The following is a 19436-nucleotide window of genomic DNA, read 5'->3' as shown; positions in this document are numbered from 1 at the left end:
CATCTACACTACACATGAAAACGAAAAATACCTGAGCACAAGCAAAAGTATGCATATATTTAGTTAAAGAAATTTCAGCTACCTAACTTTAATATATTTTGTGCAATTCATAACGAAAGTTGACCAAAACAGCAGAGCGGATCAGCGCTCCGCTCCACCTCTCCGTCATCATTGATTTCCTGCGCTTCGAAACAATTTTTGGCGGCAAAACAAATTGCGGATCTCTTCTTTCCACTCATCAGGAAATAATATATAAAAGTTTGAAATAAATTTAAGAGGTCGACCAGCCATCGTTTGTTCGATCTTACGTGGAATCACCGATCTGAGGTCTAACGTCCCAAAACCACGATACGATTATGAGAGACGCCGTAGTGGAGGGCTCCGGAAATTTCGACCACCTTGGGGCTCTTTAACGTGCGCCCAAGTCTAAGTACACGGGCCTCAAACATCTTCGCCTCCATCGAAAATGCAGCCGCCGCGGCCGGGATTCGATCCCGCGACCTTCGGGCCACCAACCGAGCGCCATAACAACTACACCACCGTGGCGGGGCGTCTCGACTACTATGAGATGGCTGAAAACTGGGCAGCTTCTTTATCGTAATCAACATTGGCAATGCGTTCGATTGAGGTGGTATTATTTCATTGATGACACATACACACTGCGCGGGAATGGTCAATGTGACAGCATTAAAAACGGTATCTAGTTTAAATAGATTGTTCAGTAGAAGATGGAGGCTTTAAAGGGAACGACAACCAATTTTTATGGTGCCGATTTTCATTAACGCAACGGAAAGCTTACCGGTCAGTGTCTAATCACGGAACGGTAACGTGGAAAACACCGTGAAACATTTGTGATCAGAATTTTTTAATTTGCGGCGAATATGAAGTCCTAAACACAAGTGACTATCCATGCTGCAAACAGTGAGCGCGAGAGCGGTTCGTGTTCGAGCGCGGCGGTTTGCTGCGCATGCGTGCATCCCGCGCGCATGCGCCGCGGCTCGTCATGTTCCACTGGTTACCGCGAAGGCAGCGCCGCTTCTCACCGTGCAACTCCTTTTACCTCGTAAGCAGCACAAAATAGAGCGGGGATAGGTATTAATATACATATTCTAATTTTCAGGACCTACTATATGCTGTCAGGCGCGCCATATGGCGCGCATGACATCATGAGACTACGTGACTACGTACAGCAAAAAGTGATCGACTCCATAATTCAGCTTCAAGGCTCTTCCGCTAGGCTGCGCGACATACCGGTTTTTGTTACATTTAAACATGATTTAGGGGGCGATCGGAGATCTGTTCGTTCCGCTTGTTCGTTCTCCTGGGGAAGAACAAGCGCGCCGATTGGCTGAAGCGGGAGATGCCACTCAAGGCCGGGGGTTGTCGCCATTTCTTTTTTTTTTTGCTTGATCTTTTCTTTTTTGGTCACGTCATATCCGGCATAACGAGTGGGGTGATCGGAGATCTCTGTTCTGCGCCGTTCGTTCTGTACCCATTCTGGCGGCGTACGCGATTGGCCGAAGCCGGAAAAAACCACGTCTCTGAGGGGCGTAGCCATTTTTCTTTTTGCTTGATCTTCTATTTTTTGGTGACGTCATACCGCGTCATAACGAGCATGTCGTCTGCTACAAACGAACAGAGCGCGAGACCGTTCGCACGCGTTCTCTCGAGCGAACAAACGGCTTCGCACGGCATGATACGGCGGTTGCAGCTGCCGCTACAGCTGATTTTGAGAAAATGGCGCTTGCGACGTGTGCTTCTCTTGCAGTTGGAGGTGCGAGATGCGTTTGAAGACATGAGCGAATGCGGCGTCGCTTTCTGTTCACGAAACGAACAGTGCGAACAAAATGAACGGGCCTGCCACTGGGCTGTGGTCTTAGGCGCAGGAACTTAGTTCAAAAGCGCTACCACCTACTGCCACGTGTCGTCCCGGTCCTCACTCGTGAACGACGGCCCCAGTAAGCACGACGGCGTAGGTATCTGTGGGTGCTCTTTTATAAAAGCCAGAAGAAGCTCCTTTTGACGATTCGACACCCGGGAGCCAAGCCAGACATTCCGGTGGGACGACATCTTCAAAAACTGCGCCAACCGCTACTTTTCTCTTTTTTTTTCGCGTGCGCGACTTCACATAGCGAGCACGTTAGAAAAACTGACACCAATAAATATCAGCGCTCAAACTTATTGCTGTTTCAGAAACTGTTTGAGCTTGAAAATACAAACAATATGTTTTCGTATAACAACTGTATTTATTAGCAAGCGAGAAACACTTCGTTTTGAAATATACAGTCCCCTTGCCGAGGACAAACGATGCGCGTCTACTTCCGGAAAGCTCGCCGCTCACCGCTTGACGATTGGCTGTCCTCTTCCTCTCGGCGGAAGAGAGCTGCGGACCGCCCACTTTTGTGACGTAACACCGCCAGAACGAACGCGGAACGAACAGAGATCTCCGATCCCCCCCTTAAAAATAATATAAATCCTACCGACAACGCGAAAAGGATGCTGGAATCTGTCACTATATTTCACTGTCTTTTCATTTTTGCCAAGATCTAATCACATGTTGTGACCAGTTGTCGGTCCCTTTAAGATGTGATTGTTCCTGAACAAGGGCTGTCGCTGGAGCCGACGTTTCGCCAAATGATCTTGTCTTCTTCAAGGCAGCAACAGTGGCCGCCTTGAAGAAGGCAAGACCAGTTGCCGAAACGTTGCCTCCAGCGACACCCACTGTTCAAGAATATTGATCTATTAAAAAAAATTTCGTATTTCCTGGGAGGAATGAAAGTAACAGATATTATAAGAAGTGTAGCAAGAATTCACGAATAACGTTTCCTCAAAATAGGTGGGAATTTTTCCGTGGTACTGTGACTGTGTCTGAACGAGAAAGCTGGCAGAGGAAAAATGTCCGAGTGAAAGGAAAATTAGTTCCCGTTGATAAGGCGGACACTTCTAAAACGTTTTTGATAACTATAAAAACGACGGCGGAATAAGCAACGTATGAAAAATCGTCTCCGCAACTACAAGGAATAGGTACATGGCGAGCCAGACATGTGGAAGGGTAAAATTTTACAGCGCGTATCTGAAAATCTTGTTTGAGCGAGAGGCTTCAAGTTTTCAATTTGAAAAGAGATATTTTTGTGCCCTTAAAGAGGCATTGATTGGTTACCGAAAGAAAAAAAAAGATGGGGGAGGGGGGATTGTTAGCAAGTCTAGGTTGTTAGACAAAATGAAGCACTGAATAATGAACAAGCAATCGTAGATTAAATAAGAGGTACAGAAGAAGATAGTAGAATTTAACCAAAGGACATAATGAATGAATTAACTAATTAGCTGGTCTAGTCGATACTGCCTTGATGAATGTATGATACTACTGAACGCACACGACACGCGACAGTGAACGAAGAAAAGAAATGGATTATCTATGGAAACAAAGACCACGTGTGAGGGGGCGAAAAAGACAGACGGCGTTAATTTTTGAGTCATTTGTCAGCGACTTGGCACCTGCGTGTGCTCAGTCAAATGTATATATGCATCCTTTATGTCAACTGAAGTTCATTTGAAGTCTAGCGGTTGTCCTGTGTAGTTCTGTGTAGTGCACAGTGTGTGTTCACTAGTATCATGGATTCATAAATGAATGAATGAATGAATGAATGAATGAATGAATGAATGAATGAATGAATGAATGAATGAATGAATGAACAGTGAGACGACACGTGTGCTACGTCAGTTAATGAGGGAAGCAGCACGACGAGACCAAGACAATGAAAAAACAGGCGACAACGGATGCCGCTGTAATCTGCAATGTACCTAAAGATAGTTTCGCGTCGGTTAACATATGCGTGTATTAGTGATCACTGCACGTACCATAATTATGACCCAGAAACTGAAGTAGCACGCCAAGCTATCAGCCACTCCGGGTATACCCTCACTTTTAGAGGCGAAGCACCTTATGGTCTCGCCTTGTCGGCGTGTCATGTCGTCGTCACGGTCCATGATAAACGGGTATACGCCCGAAAAATTGGGTAAGTCCCACTACTCGCCACCGGTCCATACTATGTATATTATGAGTTAAAGGTTCGTCGTTACTGCCTAAAACACTATGTTTGGCCCAGCAGCGGTGTCAGAATCTCCGACGAAACTTACATAGGCGCTCAAGTTTCATACCCAAAACCACAGGCACAAACGTGCGTCTCCACGGTAATGTAACGCATCTGAAACACAACTTCTTGAAAACATAGCTGCGAAGTGATGGTGTGTTATTGGACCAGTGGCGAGTAAAGCAGTGAAAATTTTGCTGTGGGAGACACCGACGCACACTGCATGATTCACCCCTCCCCAGGTTTCACGTTAGTGGAGATGAAACACCCTTCCCAACATGCATCGCCCCTCCCCAGTTTTCTCTTTTAAATGGGTCCTGAACAACTTTTACGAGTAATCATCGAATGACCTCAGTATCGGAGTTTATTGCTTCACGAATTGATTGCCGCAAAAATTTCTCGAATGCATCAACAGCGAGCAAAGTTACAAGGATTTGTCAGACGCTTTAAGCCCATCCTCTCTATTCTGGCCCCTACGAGTGCGCTGGAAGCCACTTAGGGAGGAATGACACGGGGGGAAAAAGGTACGTAAGCTCTGGTCTTGACCTTGAGCGCGCGTGATGAAATGCGATAGCTCTTTCCCCTTGTGGTTCCTAGGCACGCTAGTGTGGCTAATGTGTAATTTAGCGTATTTACTCTTCTAAGTGGTCAATTTCGAATGGTCCAATACAAACAGCACCGTGCGAGAATGCTCTACAAGGCTTTAGTGTCACTACCTCAATGGATCCGTAGACTAGTCTCCTGCAGCGTCAGCGAGGGCAGGTGCACCGTAAACGCACCTCCTTTTTCAGAATATCCTTGTATAATCAGCTGTAATATTCATAAGTCCAAAGCGCATGCAGGTCTCCCACTTCGAATATTCTGCAGTTTTCGACGTTACCTTAGGATGCTGATCGAAGTGTTCAAGTCTATTATCGCAGAAACTACAATTACGCAAGTTTCCTCCAGTTGGTTATCGAATAAGCACTAGTATAAACCAGTTCAACCTGTTTTATCCTTGAACATTATGTGCTGCATAACTTAATTAACCAAAACTGAACCTTCCCTTAATGAACTGAAACGCAGATTGAACAAAAATGGTATTTCTTTAACATTGTATTTATAAGTAGTTTGTGCGACCTTTCGTTGTGTAGATATACCTTAACGAAGCAACTTGTTTTGTTCGGTCTACCACACTGATTGTCTCCAGTCAGTATGAAATCTCAGAGTTCAACTATAATGCTCGTCGAAGAATGTTAAACTCATGGGAATAAAAACGTGAACTATGTAGCGTATCCGTCCGACCGAAGCCTACACGTTTTTCTGTTTGTTTCATACAAGGGTAGCTTGTCTATGTTATGGCCTAGGCACCTATTGGCCCTGTCACAGCGACACCAGCAAGATATCGAACAATGTCATGGCTACGAGGACTTCGCTTGTGACGTGTGCGGCAAACAAGACACGACGCGCGTATACTCACGCGTGACACCCCTGTCGAGGTCTTCGTAGTATCCGTAGAAGCACAGTTGCTGCAATAATACCGGGTGAAGCCGGTGGAAGGCCTTGATACTGCGCAACCGGCCGTAGATGGACTCCAAGTCGTCCTCGGTCCGGTCCCCGGGACTGCATGCAATGCATGTCGAGTGTCAGAGCTGTCAGGGACGTGTCAGATGCTGTCAAAGCAGATTACAACAAGCCGACAGAACTACATGCCCACAAGCACTATTCCAACACGCAGTACGCTCACATTCATAGATACATGTCGCACTGCATGATGTCAAAGGCTAGTACTTGCCGCATTTTCTCACACTTTACCGATACAATGTTTGCATAATCAAGCTACTCACATCTTCTCATCAAACCCCCGCACGTTCACAAGAGCACTTTCATTACGCCAGGAACACGAAGTACTACCTGTACTCTGTGAGGAGGCAAACTTGAGATGTTACCATACCAGATCACATTTCACATCACATTTCAGAGCGTAGCTCTTAGGAGCCCGTTCGGGGGTTTGGTGCGGTCTTCTCGCGTAAGCAAACGCAAGGCGCCGAGGAGATTGTATATAAGAAAATAATACTTTCTACGAAGTCTTTGTTAAAGGAGTTCGCAGTGATAGAATAAAAGCTACCACTAGCGCAACATGTAAAACCGACATGGAGCATTGCACACATCACGAAAAATCCGACTTTGCGAAGATCTAATGCCAAACGCGGCAACTACTTAGAACGTTTTGGTGGTCGTGAGATGTGGCTCCCATTCGGGCGTCAGTTGACCGACCGAATACCACTGTTACTCCTTACTTGTCTGTCAATAATTGCTCCCTCGAAACCTTAAGTACGAAGTTTTTTTTTTCATTTTTATTTACCCTAAAGGCCCGTTGGGCATTACATAGGGGGGGGGGGGGGGAGGGGGTGAATAACTTGGTACAATGAACACAAAAATTGGATACACGAAAAAAGAATATAGCGGTGCTAATAACACTAGTATAATCACTCTTGCATGAAGAAACGTACGAAGGTGAGAATGTGCAAAAAAAAAATATTACAGATAATGCTGGCAGAAAAAGTATATACGATTCACCCACAAACGTGGGAAAAGCAAAGAAGAAAAAATATATACAGAAAACACTTGTAGAAGGAAGTGTGTACAATTCACTAAAAATATATATGGGAAAAGCGAGCAAAGAAGAGACAAGTATTTCCAAAAAACAATGCAACGATTTGGACATACATATATATATATATATATATATATATATATATATATATATATATATATATATATATATATATATATATATATATATATAAGCGTGAGATGCTTTCTTTGATGGACTTGAATACATCGTAATAAAGCGAGAATGTGTCAGAATCTCTGAGAATGTTGTGGATATGTTAGTGGTTTATGCTAGGCAACAGGAATTTCTTTAGTGCCTCTGAAAATTTATCAGCATTTACTTCTTCAGCTATTGCTCTCGGCAGTTGATTCCACTCCTGGATTGCCAAATGTAGAAAAGAAAAACGAAGTAGAGCAGTACGGGCGAACGGTTGACGAACTTTAAACGAGTGGTCCAAGCGTGGAAACATTGCGTCTGGCATCGTTAATAATGAGGTAGTATAAGGCGTAGGGTTGTGATACAACTTATGAAAGAATGTTAAACGAGACACCTTCCGTCTACTTTGTAGTGTTGCAAGGTCAAGGCAGTCTTTGATTTTAGATACACTTGAATAGGAAGAATAATCGGAGACAATGAACCTGGCAGCTTTGTTTTGTAATGATTCTAGCCTTCTAATGAGGTATGTTTGATGAGGACTCCAAATAAATGAACAGTACTCAAGTTTGGATCGGACTATTGAGTTGTAGGCAAGGAGTGTACACATAGTGCTCAAATATGTTCATTTTTTGGGGCGAAGCTCCTTATAGCGGCACCCGTTCGTCCCTCGTAGCGTAGTATGTAACCAGTCTTACGCTTTGACCTGCAAGGTGGTGCCGGTGGGAAATTTTTCCTGTGCGTTGTTGAACAATAAAAAATTCGCAGCGTTAGCTAAAAGCCGACTTCTTCTGTCTCTCATTCCCATTAGCAGCCATTCTTTACCTCCAAGGTAGTGCCTGGCGAGATTTCTCCTGTGCGTGATTAAACAATAAAAATTTTGTTCAAAACGCCGTTGATTGATGAAATAAACCAACAAAAGACGCCAGATGTTTTGTAAAAGCAAAACGAAAGAACGCCAGATGTTTCTAAAGCAAAACGAAAAGACGCCAGCTGCTTAACGAAAAACGCCAGATGTTTTCTAAGCAATGGTTTTCTAAACAATGAAAATTCACAGCGTACATGTAAAATTAAAGTGCGCTGCAAGTCGTCATAACTCATCGAACCTTTAGTATAAACGCGCCCGATCTCACGTCGGTGATGATGTACTGGGCAGAATTCACGGAAGATTCACGGTTTACCGATGAACCTCCGCAGCTTCGCCCACTCATCATCATTCACTCCGTGGATATGCTGTGATTTTTTTGTTCTAAACATAAATCGTATGTTCCTGTTATGTTCGTCGCAACGGCTTAGAGTTCATTCATATTAGTACATCAGTATGAGTTTATTGTTCATTCATACTGTTATTTACAAGAAATCATATGCAGGCAAGGTCCCATAGTCACTCATTGTAGCTGGACTATTACACAAAAAGAAAGACAGAGCAGAGTAGAAAAATGGAATAAGCAAAAAATAAGCAAGACATTGAATGAGTACACACATAAAAAACAAATAAGAAAAGATAGAATACACAATCATAGCTAATTACACACCTACAAATTAGCAAAGTAGCATTATACCAAGTTAACCAGACCACAAATAATTATTTTGGTCATTAGATGGTAGATGGTAGTTTAATGGTTTAAGGTAGATGGTGGTTAATGGTATATGGTCGACTGTTTCGCAGTTTAAGTGCGCAACAATAAGAAGCCTTCTTTTCGTAATTAGTGTGACATAAAGGTAACAGGAAATTTCCTTGTCCTCTAAAAGCGTGTTTTTAGGATTAACAACTGGAGTAGAGCTAACGAAGTTGTAAGTTATTTCGTAATTTGAAGCAGAATATTGTTAAATGATAGTTGAACAATTTTTTTAACTTGAAGAATGCTACCTTGACGTACTTTAAATCGTCGAACATTTTTTTTGTGTGTGTAAGCAAAACGCACACTAAATTTTTTGAGGGCCTATGGTCGCTCGATAACGGTAGAGAGCGGCCGTGGTATGTAATAAAAGTTGGTGAAGAGTGCGTTCTCTCAAAATTCTTTTCCTCAATACATCGCGATATCAAAGCACCTCAGCAGCTCCCTTTGAAATTCCGTATTAAGGAACATCCTCGAATAATGTGTCTCTTGATCTGTTCATAACTGATCTATAGTTGTAACGCAACCAGGTTCGCGTCCGAGAATAACTTTATTTTACAATAAGTACATAATAATTGCCTATGACAAGCTTAATTGCCACCATAACTGCAGTGAATAATGTCTTCAGCAAGGTCTTTGTAGCTATTGAACATTTATTATCATGGCATTCCTTTCACTGTAGCTCTATCTTATATATTATGCAGTTATTTCGCACAACATACTCTCTAAATTTTTAAAATCTATAAAATTAATTTATATTCTTCGTACAGGTTTGTTCTCTGCTAGCTAACTTAATATTTATTTGTTTATTTATTCAATACACTCATGTATTTTTACGCGATGAATAACTGAATGAACGAATTTAATGTTTTACAGCGAAGCCAATTGTGGTTAAATGCTCTGGAAAGCGCGATATGCTAGTTTTCAAGGGTTGATTGGTTGATAAAACCTTATTATTCGTCTTGAGGGACGCGACTAGCGTGCAGTGCTCTCTTCCCACTTTGGGACGGGCACGCTATTAAAAAAAAACAAAGCAAGATAAGTCAGTAACTTTTTTTGTTAATCGGAAATCCAGGGCACCTGCAGGGTGACTATGAATTCAAGTGTTGAAGTGCGTGCGTTAATTAATCATTGGCTAAGTGAAAATTTGTGCCAAGCAGCTCCTAGCATAGCACAGCCATGCATATATAGTACAGTACATAGCAACGGGGTGAGGAGCAGAGGTGCGAGGATGAGGAGGAAGTGAACAAGGAGGGGAGAGCGTAATTTATTTCTCGTTTACTGCACCTTTAGAGGCGCTGTATTGAATGCGATTCTCAAAGGACGAGTGTCGGCAGCGATTTAATATTTAATTAAAATATGTGTCACGTTACAAGGGAATGTGTATTGCAACTTGGAAGTGTGAATTGCACAGGGCTGATTATGTGCTATGCAAATCGTTACCGAATGCACGCATTATTTATATACTTTAATTTGTCCTAGAATGAGTGCGGTTCGTTTTTCCAAGTTTCTCCGGAAAGCACAACGAGGGACACCCTTTTTATTTCTTCGCAAAGGCAACCATGACCAGGGTGCTGTGAGGTATATGCTTGGGCTATGGGTTAGATTAATTCCAGCTTTTCTGCAAAATACAATATATACAGGCATACCGGTGCTTCAATACAGAAGTTTCAATATAGGAAGTTTATCGAATATTCCAAACGAAACTCAGCCTTCTATGAGATTAACATAATGAAAAATAGGACATGTTTTACAGTCAATATGTTGGCAAAGTTTCAAGAGCTCCAGTATAATTGGTAATTTTACTTAAAAATTGTGAAAAAGACGTATACTTCGAAGCTAGACGGTCGTTATTCGCGATGTTTGGCGGCATCATAAGCTAACCTAACTCGTCACAGAGTTCAGGTTTGACGGAAGCACATATCGGGAACGTTGTGGGGAATGATTTGTCGAAGCTTTAACGTTTCCGGCAGGATAAGGAGTGTGCTTATAATATCCGAACCCTTATTTCCTATGCATGTTTGCCGTATCTGAAATGTATGCCTCACGCTAATCCTCCGTGATCTAAACAAGACACGATGTTTGCATCTGGGCGCATAAGGGATTGCCCGTTATGGAATTGTCTAGGCGTGTGATGTTCAAGGTATGGGGATTAATTACTGATTCTGAAGCAGCTGACGTAGCCGAGCATTTAGGAAGCGTTGTGTGAGTTTTGCGAGCGGCGTTATTTAACCCAGCTGTTGATGACACTATGTACCGAAATGTAGTGAAAAAAGATGTCTGGGACGTTATGTAAGATCTACGTCAAAATGTGCATGCATCGGTGTGGAAAAACTGCAAGTTTCTGAAAACGTCTCGAGCAAGTGTCTCGAAGCACTTACGCGCCTTTATCCGCCATGTTCCCTATTGTTCTAAGGGAACCATATGTCACACTGAACTGTTCTCAAACCGTGCACGTCACACACCTTCGACGTCAAACACCTGCGTCACACCGTATTTTGAAGCACGTTGGCGCTATTAGTGATTTTTCCATTTTCTCGCCTGACTTCATAGCAGCCTGCCCCCGTGTCTCCATGAACAACACAGCTTGTTTACATTGGTTTAAAAGAAATGGCAGGGGACGTGCTGGCGAAGTTTAAATATTTGTAGCTTACCCTCTTCTCTTTGACGGCTGTTGTAATAATTTATACGCGGGCAAGAGGTGGTTCGCGATAGGCGCGGAAGGAAGGAAGGAAGGAAGGAAGGAAGGAAGGAAGGAAGGAAGGAAGGAAGGAAGGAAGGAAGGAAGGAAGGAAGGAAGGAAGGAAGGAATAAGCGAAAAGGCAGGGAGGTCAGCTGGTTCTTAGAGCGGCTGGCTACATTGTGCTGGGGGAAGGGGTAAAGGGGATAACAAATGATAGAAAAGAGATGTTACAAAAAACAAAAAAGAGCTAGAAAAGGAAAACAGGAAAGGAGGATATGACACTGCTTAAAGTCTGTCTCTAAGACCAGTTGTCCGCAAGCAACGCACAGCGCAATAACGCTTTCAAAGAACTCCCACAGATGCCTTGGAGGTGGCCCTAAAGATGCCACCAAGGTCTGTTTAGTCGAGACGCGTGGGACAGTTATCAACAATATGCTCGCCAAGTAAAACGAAGGTGCATAAGTGAGTGAAGCGATCTAAAAACTACATACGCATTAGATCACGGTGTAAAAAAGGCTATTGTGTGGTATATAAGGACTATCTTAGCCATAGCCTCATAAAATATTACAAAGATTTTAGAAAGATTCAGTATAGCAACCCCAAACGCTTTGCGTCAAGAAAGAAGTAGCGTCGACGCCATTGCGCACGCGCGAGACGTGAAGAGTGCGTGAGTTTTGCGTCGGACACACCATATTTTTCAGATATAGAGGGAAGCCCCGAGACTTGCCCCAAAACCTTTGCGTCAGCCAACATGCCGGCACCTCCTGAGTACATAGTGACTTCCTTATTAAATAAACATCGATGTAAGCTACAGCTATCTCTCTTCGCATGCAGATAACAAAGATTAAACGATACATCGCGGGTGCTTTTACGATCGGCTGTCGATTTGAGAGCTCGAAGGCCTGAAGTCTCTGGCCAACTCAGTTTATATAGGAGTGCCCTGCCTGATGATGGCAAATATAGTTCCATACTGAAATCCGCGGTTGATTAGCGGCGAATTTATTCGCTACGAGCTTTTTCAGTTATTAATATGTAATACTGAAAATATGTGCACCCAAGGCAACTCCTGTGTAAGCGTTTAATTATGATACGTCGTTGCTTGCACGTACTTCTTACGCGACGCAAACTTACTGCCTTCAGAACGTTTAGGAAAGGATGAGCACTTGGGAGCTCGGGCATTAAATAAAGGCATTATAATTAAAGCTGTAAAGATGCCTCAAGTTCGCAGGCCAGAGCATTATCTAGATCTATTGCCACAGGCATGCGCAGGGTTCATCATTAAGGGCGGGGGGGGGGTGGCGATGGTTCATCGCAGCGGCCCCCCCCTGTTGTAGATGCTGCCATCTAGAACAAGCCAGGCGAAGCTGGTGACAGCGTGTGCTCGAGGTGCGCGTGGCGCGTGGCTTGGCTCCTAGGCTAGAACGCGTTTTGGAATAAACCTGTGTCCACGTAACTCAGCCTCCTGCCTTCTCGCTCGTCCCTGACGACTTCAACATGGTGTCAGAAGAACAGGTGCTACCAGTGGACATCGGCTTCTAGCCATCATCCTTGCGAAGGACGCCGCAAGCAAAAAAGCACCGGTGAGCTGCTCCCTATGCGCATACTCTCGGAACTCAAGCAGAGTGACCTTGTAACGTTCTAGGTCATGGCGTCATTCGTCATTCAACCGCCGGACGCCTTCAACTTTTCGTCGCCGAACGAGTGGCCGAAGTGGAAACAGCGTTTTGAACGTTTCCGAACCTCTTCAGGCTTGTCCGTGAAGCCCGAGCAACATCAAGTAGACGCCCTACTCTACATCATGGGTGATCAAGCCGAGGAAATCTACGCCACCTTCGCTTTATCTGAAGAGAACTCCAAGAAATTCGACGCCGTCGTGGAGCAGTTCGACAAGTATTTTATTCCGCGACGCAACGTAATCTTCGGACGAGCCAGATTCAACACCAGACTGCAACAAGATGGTGAGTCGGCCGAAGATTTCGTCACTGCGCTTCACACGCTTTCGAAAGATTGCGAGTTCGGTGCTCTTCGAGAGGAGTTCGTGCGCGACCGCCTCGTGGTTGGGATAAAAGACAAGCAGCTATCCGCCAGGTTACAGCTCGACGCAGAGCTCACACTACAAAAAGCTCTCGATTCCGTCCGCCAGATCGAGAGTGTCCGTCAACAACAAGCGGAGCTCCACCAGGAAGTGCCATCTTTGAACAAAGTTGCATCCGGTGCGCAGACCAGTCGACGTGCTTCAATGCAAGGCAAAAGCGGCAGTTATCTACGCGGGGCAAGCAAGCCATCTTCACCCTCCGGTAAAAACAGAGAGCAGAAACCGTGCCGTTGGTGTGGTCAAGAGCGTCACTCTCGCACTCTCTGCCCAGCACGCTCGGAAGTCTGCAGGAATTGCCGGAAGAAAGGTCACTATGCCTCCGTATGCATGTCGCGACGCCTCGATTGTGTGGAAACCGAGCACGGAACTTTAGAAGCAGGATTTCTTGGAGCAGTCAAGACGACGGATGCTGGAAACTGGGAAGCAACAGTCTCGGTTCAAGGCCAGCCAGTAGACTTCAAAATTGACACTGGTGCCGACGAAACTGTCCTCCCGACGCACGTATTCCAGACGCTCAAGGACAGGCCGCTTCTATCAGCTCCTCCTCGTCAGCTGCATGGCCCAGATGGAAAGCTTCTTCCAGCAGCAGGAGTGGCACAACTCCAGCTCATCTACCGCAACCACGCGACTACACAGGAGATATACGTCCTAGATCAGATCTGCACTCCGTTGCTAGGCAAGCCAGCCATCAAAAAGCTACAGATGCTGACCTTCGTAAACGCCGTTGCCGACAAAGTGAACCCGAAAGAAGAATTTCCAGCGGTGTTCCAAGGACTCGGCAAGCTGCTCAAAGAACACAGGATTCAGCTTCAACCAGGAGCAAAACCTTTCGCACTCAGCTCCCCGAGGCGCATCCCAATTCCATTGTACGAGAAGACAAAGCTGGAACTTCAAAGGATGCAGAAACTCGGTGTCATATCACCTGTTGATGAGCCGACTGAGTGGTGTGCGACAATGGTAGCCGTCCCAAAGCCCTCCGGAGACGTGAGAATATGCGTCGACTTTACAGAGCTGAGCCGCTACGTTCTCAGAGAATGGCATCCTATTCCTTCCGTGGAGCATACTCTCGGCCTTCTTCATGGAGCTAAGGTGTTCTCCAAACTCGATGCCAACTCTGGATTTTGGCAAATTCCACTTTGTGAAGAATCAAGGAAACTCACCACCTTCATCTCACCTTTTGGGCGCTTCTACTTCAACCGACTACCATTTGGCATTGCGTCAGCTCCTGAACACTTCCAGAAGCAGATGGCGTACATTTTACAAGGCATCAGTCGAGTTGTCTGTCACATGGACGACATCCTCATCTGGGGTTCCAACAGCCGTGAGCACAATGAGACACTCCGAAACGTGCTGCAGGCACTTGCAAAGGCTGGAGTGACAGTGAACGACAGCAAGTGCGTGTTTAATGTTCAACGCCTTACATTCCTTGGACACTGGCTCGATGAAGACGGAATAAGACCTGACGAAAAGAAGGTTAAAGCCATACTGAAAATGGAGAGTCCCAAAAACAGGACCGAGCTGCAGAGAGTTCCCGGAATGGCAACATACCTTGCGAGATTCGTTCCCAATCTCTCTGATATTCTGCAGCCACTCACACTCCTGTTGTCAAAAAAGCAAGAATTTGCTTGGGGTGCTCCACAAGAGCAGGCATTCAACAGGTGGAAGTCGGTGCTCTCATCTCGTCCTGTCCTTGGAGTCTACGACCCATCAAAAGAAACAGTCGTCACCGCCGATGCGTCATCCTTCGGACTGGGAGCATTAATCCGGCAGAAGCAAACGAATGGCAAGTTTTCTGTCATCGCTTATGCCTCGAGGTTGCTCTCAGAAACCGAGAAGCGCTATGCTCAGATTGAAAAAGAAGCTCTTGCTTTAGTCTGGGCATGCGATAAATTCAGCGATTACCTTGTTGGCAAGCTCTTCAAGCTAGAAACGGATCACAATTCGTTGGTTCCAATCTTCACTTCGAAGAGCCTTGACGACTTGACGCCTGATTACAGCGGCTAAAGATGAGAATGATGCGATATCGATATGAGGTTGCATACGTTCCAGGCAAAGAACTTCTAGCCGCAGATGCACTTTCGAGAGCGCCTCTGCGAGAGACGGGAGACAGCGAGCTCGAAGAAAGCGTTGAAGCTTTCCTGTGCTCTATGACAACCTCTATTCCGATAAAGCAACATTGCTTACAATGGTTAAAGGCATCCCAACAAGCAGACCCTATTTGCACACAACTTCTTCTGCTGTGCGAGAAAGAATGGCCCTCCAGGAGAGACTTAGGACTTAACCTAAAACCCTTCTACGACCACCGACACCAGCTCACTGTCGAGGATGATTTACTCCTCTACGCCTCGCGAGTTGTCGTCCCCGACTCATGCCGAAAAGAAATCCTACGACTCTTGCATGAAGGACACTTTGGCATAACAAAGACATTTGCTCGAGCCAGAGACTGTGTCTGGTGGCCCACCATAGGATCTGACGTCTCGTCCCTGGTGAAGCGATGTCAGCAATGCACCGAAACAAGAGTCAACAGGAAAATGCCACTAATAAGCTCCGAATTCCCTGAGAGGCCTTGGCAACGCATTGCGATGGATTTGTTTCACCTCAAGAACCAGTGGTGGTTGATAGCTACAGACTATTATTCAAGATACCCCGAACTAGTTCGACTTGAGAAGCTCACTTCCGCAGCCGTAGTCAACCACTGCAAGTCAATTTTTGCACGCCACGGAATTCCCGAGGAAGTGGTTTCCGACAATGGCCCGCAGTTTTCGTCGACTGAGTTTTCACTCTTCGCCCAAGACTATGGTTTCAAGCACATTACATCTAGCCCTCACTATCCTCAAAGTAATGGACTTGCAGAGGCTGCAGTGAAAATCATCAAGACATCCATGACGAAGACCAATGACCCAATTGCCAGATCAAGACAGCCTTCGGAATTTTGAGGAAAGATACAGAAAACGTCAAAGGAAAGACTTCGACAGACGTCACGGAGTCCGCGACTTGCCAGAACTTCTTTATGGAGATGCCGTGTGGGTGACAGACCTCAAGAACAAAGGGACAGTACAAGCCCCAGCCTATGAGCCTCGATCTTATTGGGTCAACACCGACACTGGTGCTGTACGCAGAAACCGGACGCAGCTAGTTCCATATTTCCGAAGTCACAACAACGCAGATAGCGCCAGTACCAGTGATTGTGCTATAGAGACTCGCCCGCGTTGCCAGGACACTTCCCACGGGCATACCAGAAGTGGCAGGTGCGTGAAGCCGCCTGCTGCAGCGAACTTCGCTCGATTGCATTGGGAGATGTTGTAGATGCTGCCATCTAGAACAAGCCAGGCGAAGCTGGTGACAGCGTGTGCTCGAGGTGCGCGTGGCGCGTGGCTTGGCTCCTAGGCTAGAACGCGTTTTGGAATAAACCTGTGTCCACGTAACTCAGCCTCCTGCCTTCTCGCTCGTCCCTGACGACTTCAACACCCCCCACTCTACCAAGTCATGTATGGGGCAGACTTTGCGCCTCCCTGCCCCCCCCCCCCCACCTTCCCCGTGTGCACGCCTCTCTATTGCCATGGCCAATGAACCAACACAGTGCCGTTGTTTCGAGACGTTTCGAGACTTCCGGTCGCGACACCCCAGTGACTGGCTTTTCTAACTGCCAGTTTCGTATCGCGTTTGTTGGTTTCAGCGTTTCGCTTCAATTGGCTCACGAGTCTTTGTTTGAGCTTTGTTGTTATTACTTCTTTTTGATCACGGAAACCATGTTTCCGTGTTCTTTTTTTCATTTGGCATGCAAGGAATCGTAAGGTTCCCTTCCAGATCCGGTTTACGCAAGAAATAACCGTTTGCGGCTGGTTAACGTTCGGTTCCGGTTTGGCAGCCAGACGGCGCTGCACGTGTAACTCAGCTCAGTGGTCCTTCTATGGGTTAAGCGAACCAGAGACAGATAGGGAGAGAGAGAGAGGGACCGATGAGCACGTCGCTTTGCGCACGTCTATTATTCAGATTGCACCCACTCTCCTTAATTACCCGCCGGCACCGATATCCCTGGACGGAAGTGCCTGGGAAAAGGCTTTGAGATTTACTGTGCTATCCACTGATGGCCAGCAGCTAGTGGTGAGTTCTCGTCACGGGCTGCTTGCAGAGTCCTCTACACTTGTGAATAGGCCGAAGTGCCCGACTAAAAATCATAGTTGGGAAGTGTTATATAAGTTCTTAACATGTTTACAGATATCCATATGCGTGCGCACGGGGGGGGGGGGACGCAAAGTCAGCTCCACACATTGACATAATAGGGAGGGAAGCGCTGCAACCTCGTGGTGGGGGGGAGGGGGGCGCAATGTCAGCGCCATACATTGACAATTGGTAGGTGGGGCGCTGCGAAGAACCTAACCTTGTCAAATTCTGTAATGGCGGCATTTCAAGCCATTCAGATAGGCTGCAGAGGCCATTTGGGTCAATCAGACATCACGAATTTGACAACATGGCGGAGTTCGACAGTCTCCTCAATAGCTCCTCCCCCCCTCAGACATTTTAAAAAAATTTTATATGAAAAAACAACAACAAACAAACAAAAAGTAGGCTTCGTAAGAGCCGGCTATACCACCAACATGATATTAACATTGAAGGAACACACAATAACAAGAAAAACGACAACCATTAAAAGAATAAGAAAACAGAAAAATAATCAGAAGCACTATGTACATATACAATATATGGGGCGTATAAAGAATGAGCAGAATCCAAGGGCATAGTCCAGTATATTCAGGGTGGTCAAATCGCGGATAGAGTCCGTACTGATTGTTTTCTATGCACTTACATATATCGCGACTATGAGATATGCTCATTAATAACTCACTACTATGAAAGGGAGCAATAATGATGACTATAAAGAATGAGTTAAACTTGTGTCCCATAAAAAATTACGAAGAGCGCTCACTGCGCGTCTTTGAGTATCAGGATGTGACCACGGTCCAATCCCTTTGGTGATTGTAAGTGGCCGTCTGTCGAGGCTACCCAGACCCAGTTGAGCGCGTTGTTCGTCTATTGCTGGCATTATATAATGACATGTTCCACTGACACATCGAGATTATCACAGTGGTCGCAGTGTGAGGACGTTCTTCTTTCGATGCGGCACAACAGGTGAGGTGTGTATGCAACTTCTAATCGTAGGTGATGCAGGACAGTGCGTCAAATGTTCGCTCGATCTTTTGATTCGGTGTAAATCGTATAGGAACGGATCTACTAAATACCAGAGTGAATACTTCTCCTCACTTTTCATCCTCGTTTTTTTAGCGCATCCCCACATTCACCGTGCTCCAACACTCGCCCAATTAGGTTTTGCTGATTAATTTTTTTCGCAGTTTGCGGACTTTTCTCGTTGTGGACACATGTCTAATTATGTTTATTATATTTATGTTTTGAACTTTTTATCCCGCGGCAGCCAGCTTGTGCTGCCCGAGTTAGAGTGCCCTAGAATAGGGGGAGTGTCCAAAGTGCCGGCTCCCGCGTGGGCCTTTTGCCGTGAACTCCCGCGCCGCGCCGCTGCTGCGCCGGACCCGTGGGCTTTCCGCGATCGGGAAGCGCGCGGAAAGCGAGGGGCGTCTGCTACGCGCTGTAGTTTTTTGCGCCGCGTTTCCACACAGGGCACTTGAAGTCTACTTAACTTTAGTAATGTGGTCCGGAATGAAGCTTATCCATCTTTAAGCTTGTGTTAGTGCTGGGGCAACAACAGAATGCAAAAAAGCAAGTGTCAAGCGGCATCAGCGTGGCCTAGTTCCGGTCACAGAGTTCGAGAACGTTGGTGCGGGCGTAAAAACGCGCAAAACGGGCACGCACAAGCAAAGAACGAAAAGAAACCCCTATTCGCACCAGTAATCGGGCAATAGCATCACGCATGCACGAATTAAGAGTAATAAAAAAGTAAATTGCACGCGCAGTCAGCTGAAATACTTGAGCGCAGTGACTTCACGAGCTTTTTACTCATAGTCGCCACTGGTTTGCTAGCCATATGCACACCGCTTTATTTGACAATTCATTAGCCTCCACAATCTCTTTATCATGTACGGAGCACACCGGGAAGGCGCAAGGGGAACAAAAAAATGATAAAAAAGAGTAGAGACGGCCATACGACCGCAATGCTGTTGGCTTATTTTTGTTTCTGAGGTAGCTTACAACAAGACTCACTGTGCGCAACATTTGAAAGAAAAGC

General features: G+C 45.7%; 1 protein-coding gene and 1 long non-coding RNA gene across 2 annotated transcripts in view; one reads left to right on the top strand and one right to left on the bottom strand.

Annotated features, from left to right (window-relative positions):
* The window catches only part of LOC119386998 (uncharacterized), a 77560-nt gene that overhangs the window by 35743 nt on the left and 22381 nt on the right, over nucleotides 1-19436 (top strand). The gene's annotated exons all lie outside the window — the stretch shown is intronic.
* Nucleotides 1-19436, bottom strand: part of LOC119386996 (rap guanine nucleotide exchange factor 4) — a 387003-nt gene that overhangs the window by 356132 nt on the left and 11435 nt on the right. The window contains exon 2 of the mRNA XM_037654296.2: nucleotides 5551-5693. Within this exon, the coding sequence (XP_037510224.1) occupies nucleotides 5551-5693 (143 nt within the window). The remainder of the gene's footprint in view (nucleotides 1-5550; nucleotides 5694-19436) is intronic.

This window comes from Rhipicephalus sanguineus, chromosome 3 (genome assembly GCF_013339695.2).
Source record: "Rhipicephalus sanguineus isolate Rsan-2018 chromosome 3, BIME_Rsan_1.4, whole genome shotgun sequence".
Taxonomy (NCBI): Eukaryota; Metazoa; Arthropoda; class Arachnida; order Ixodida; family Ixodidae; genus Rhipicephalus; species Rhipicephalus sanguineus.
Note: the sequence above shows the minus strand (reverse complement) of the source record. Positions and strands in the feature narration are given on the sequence as shown.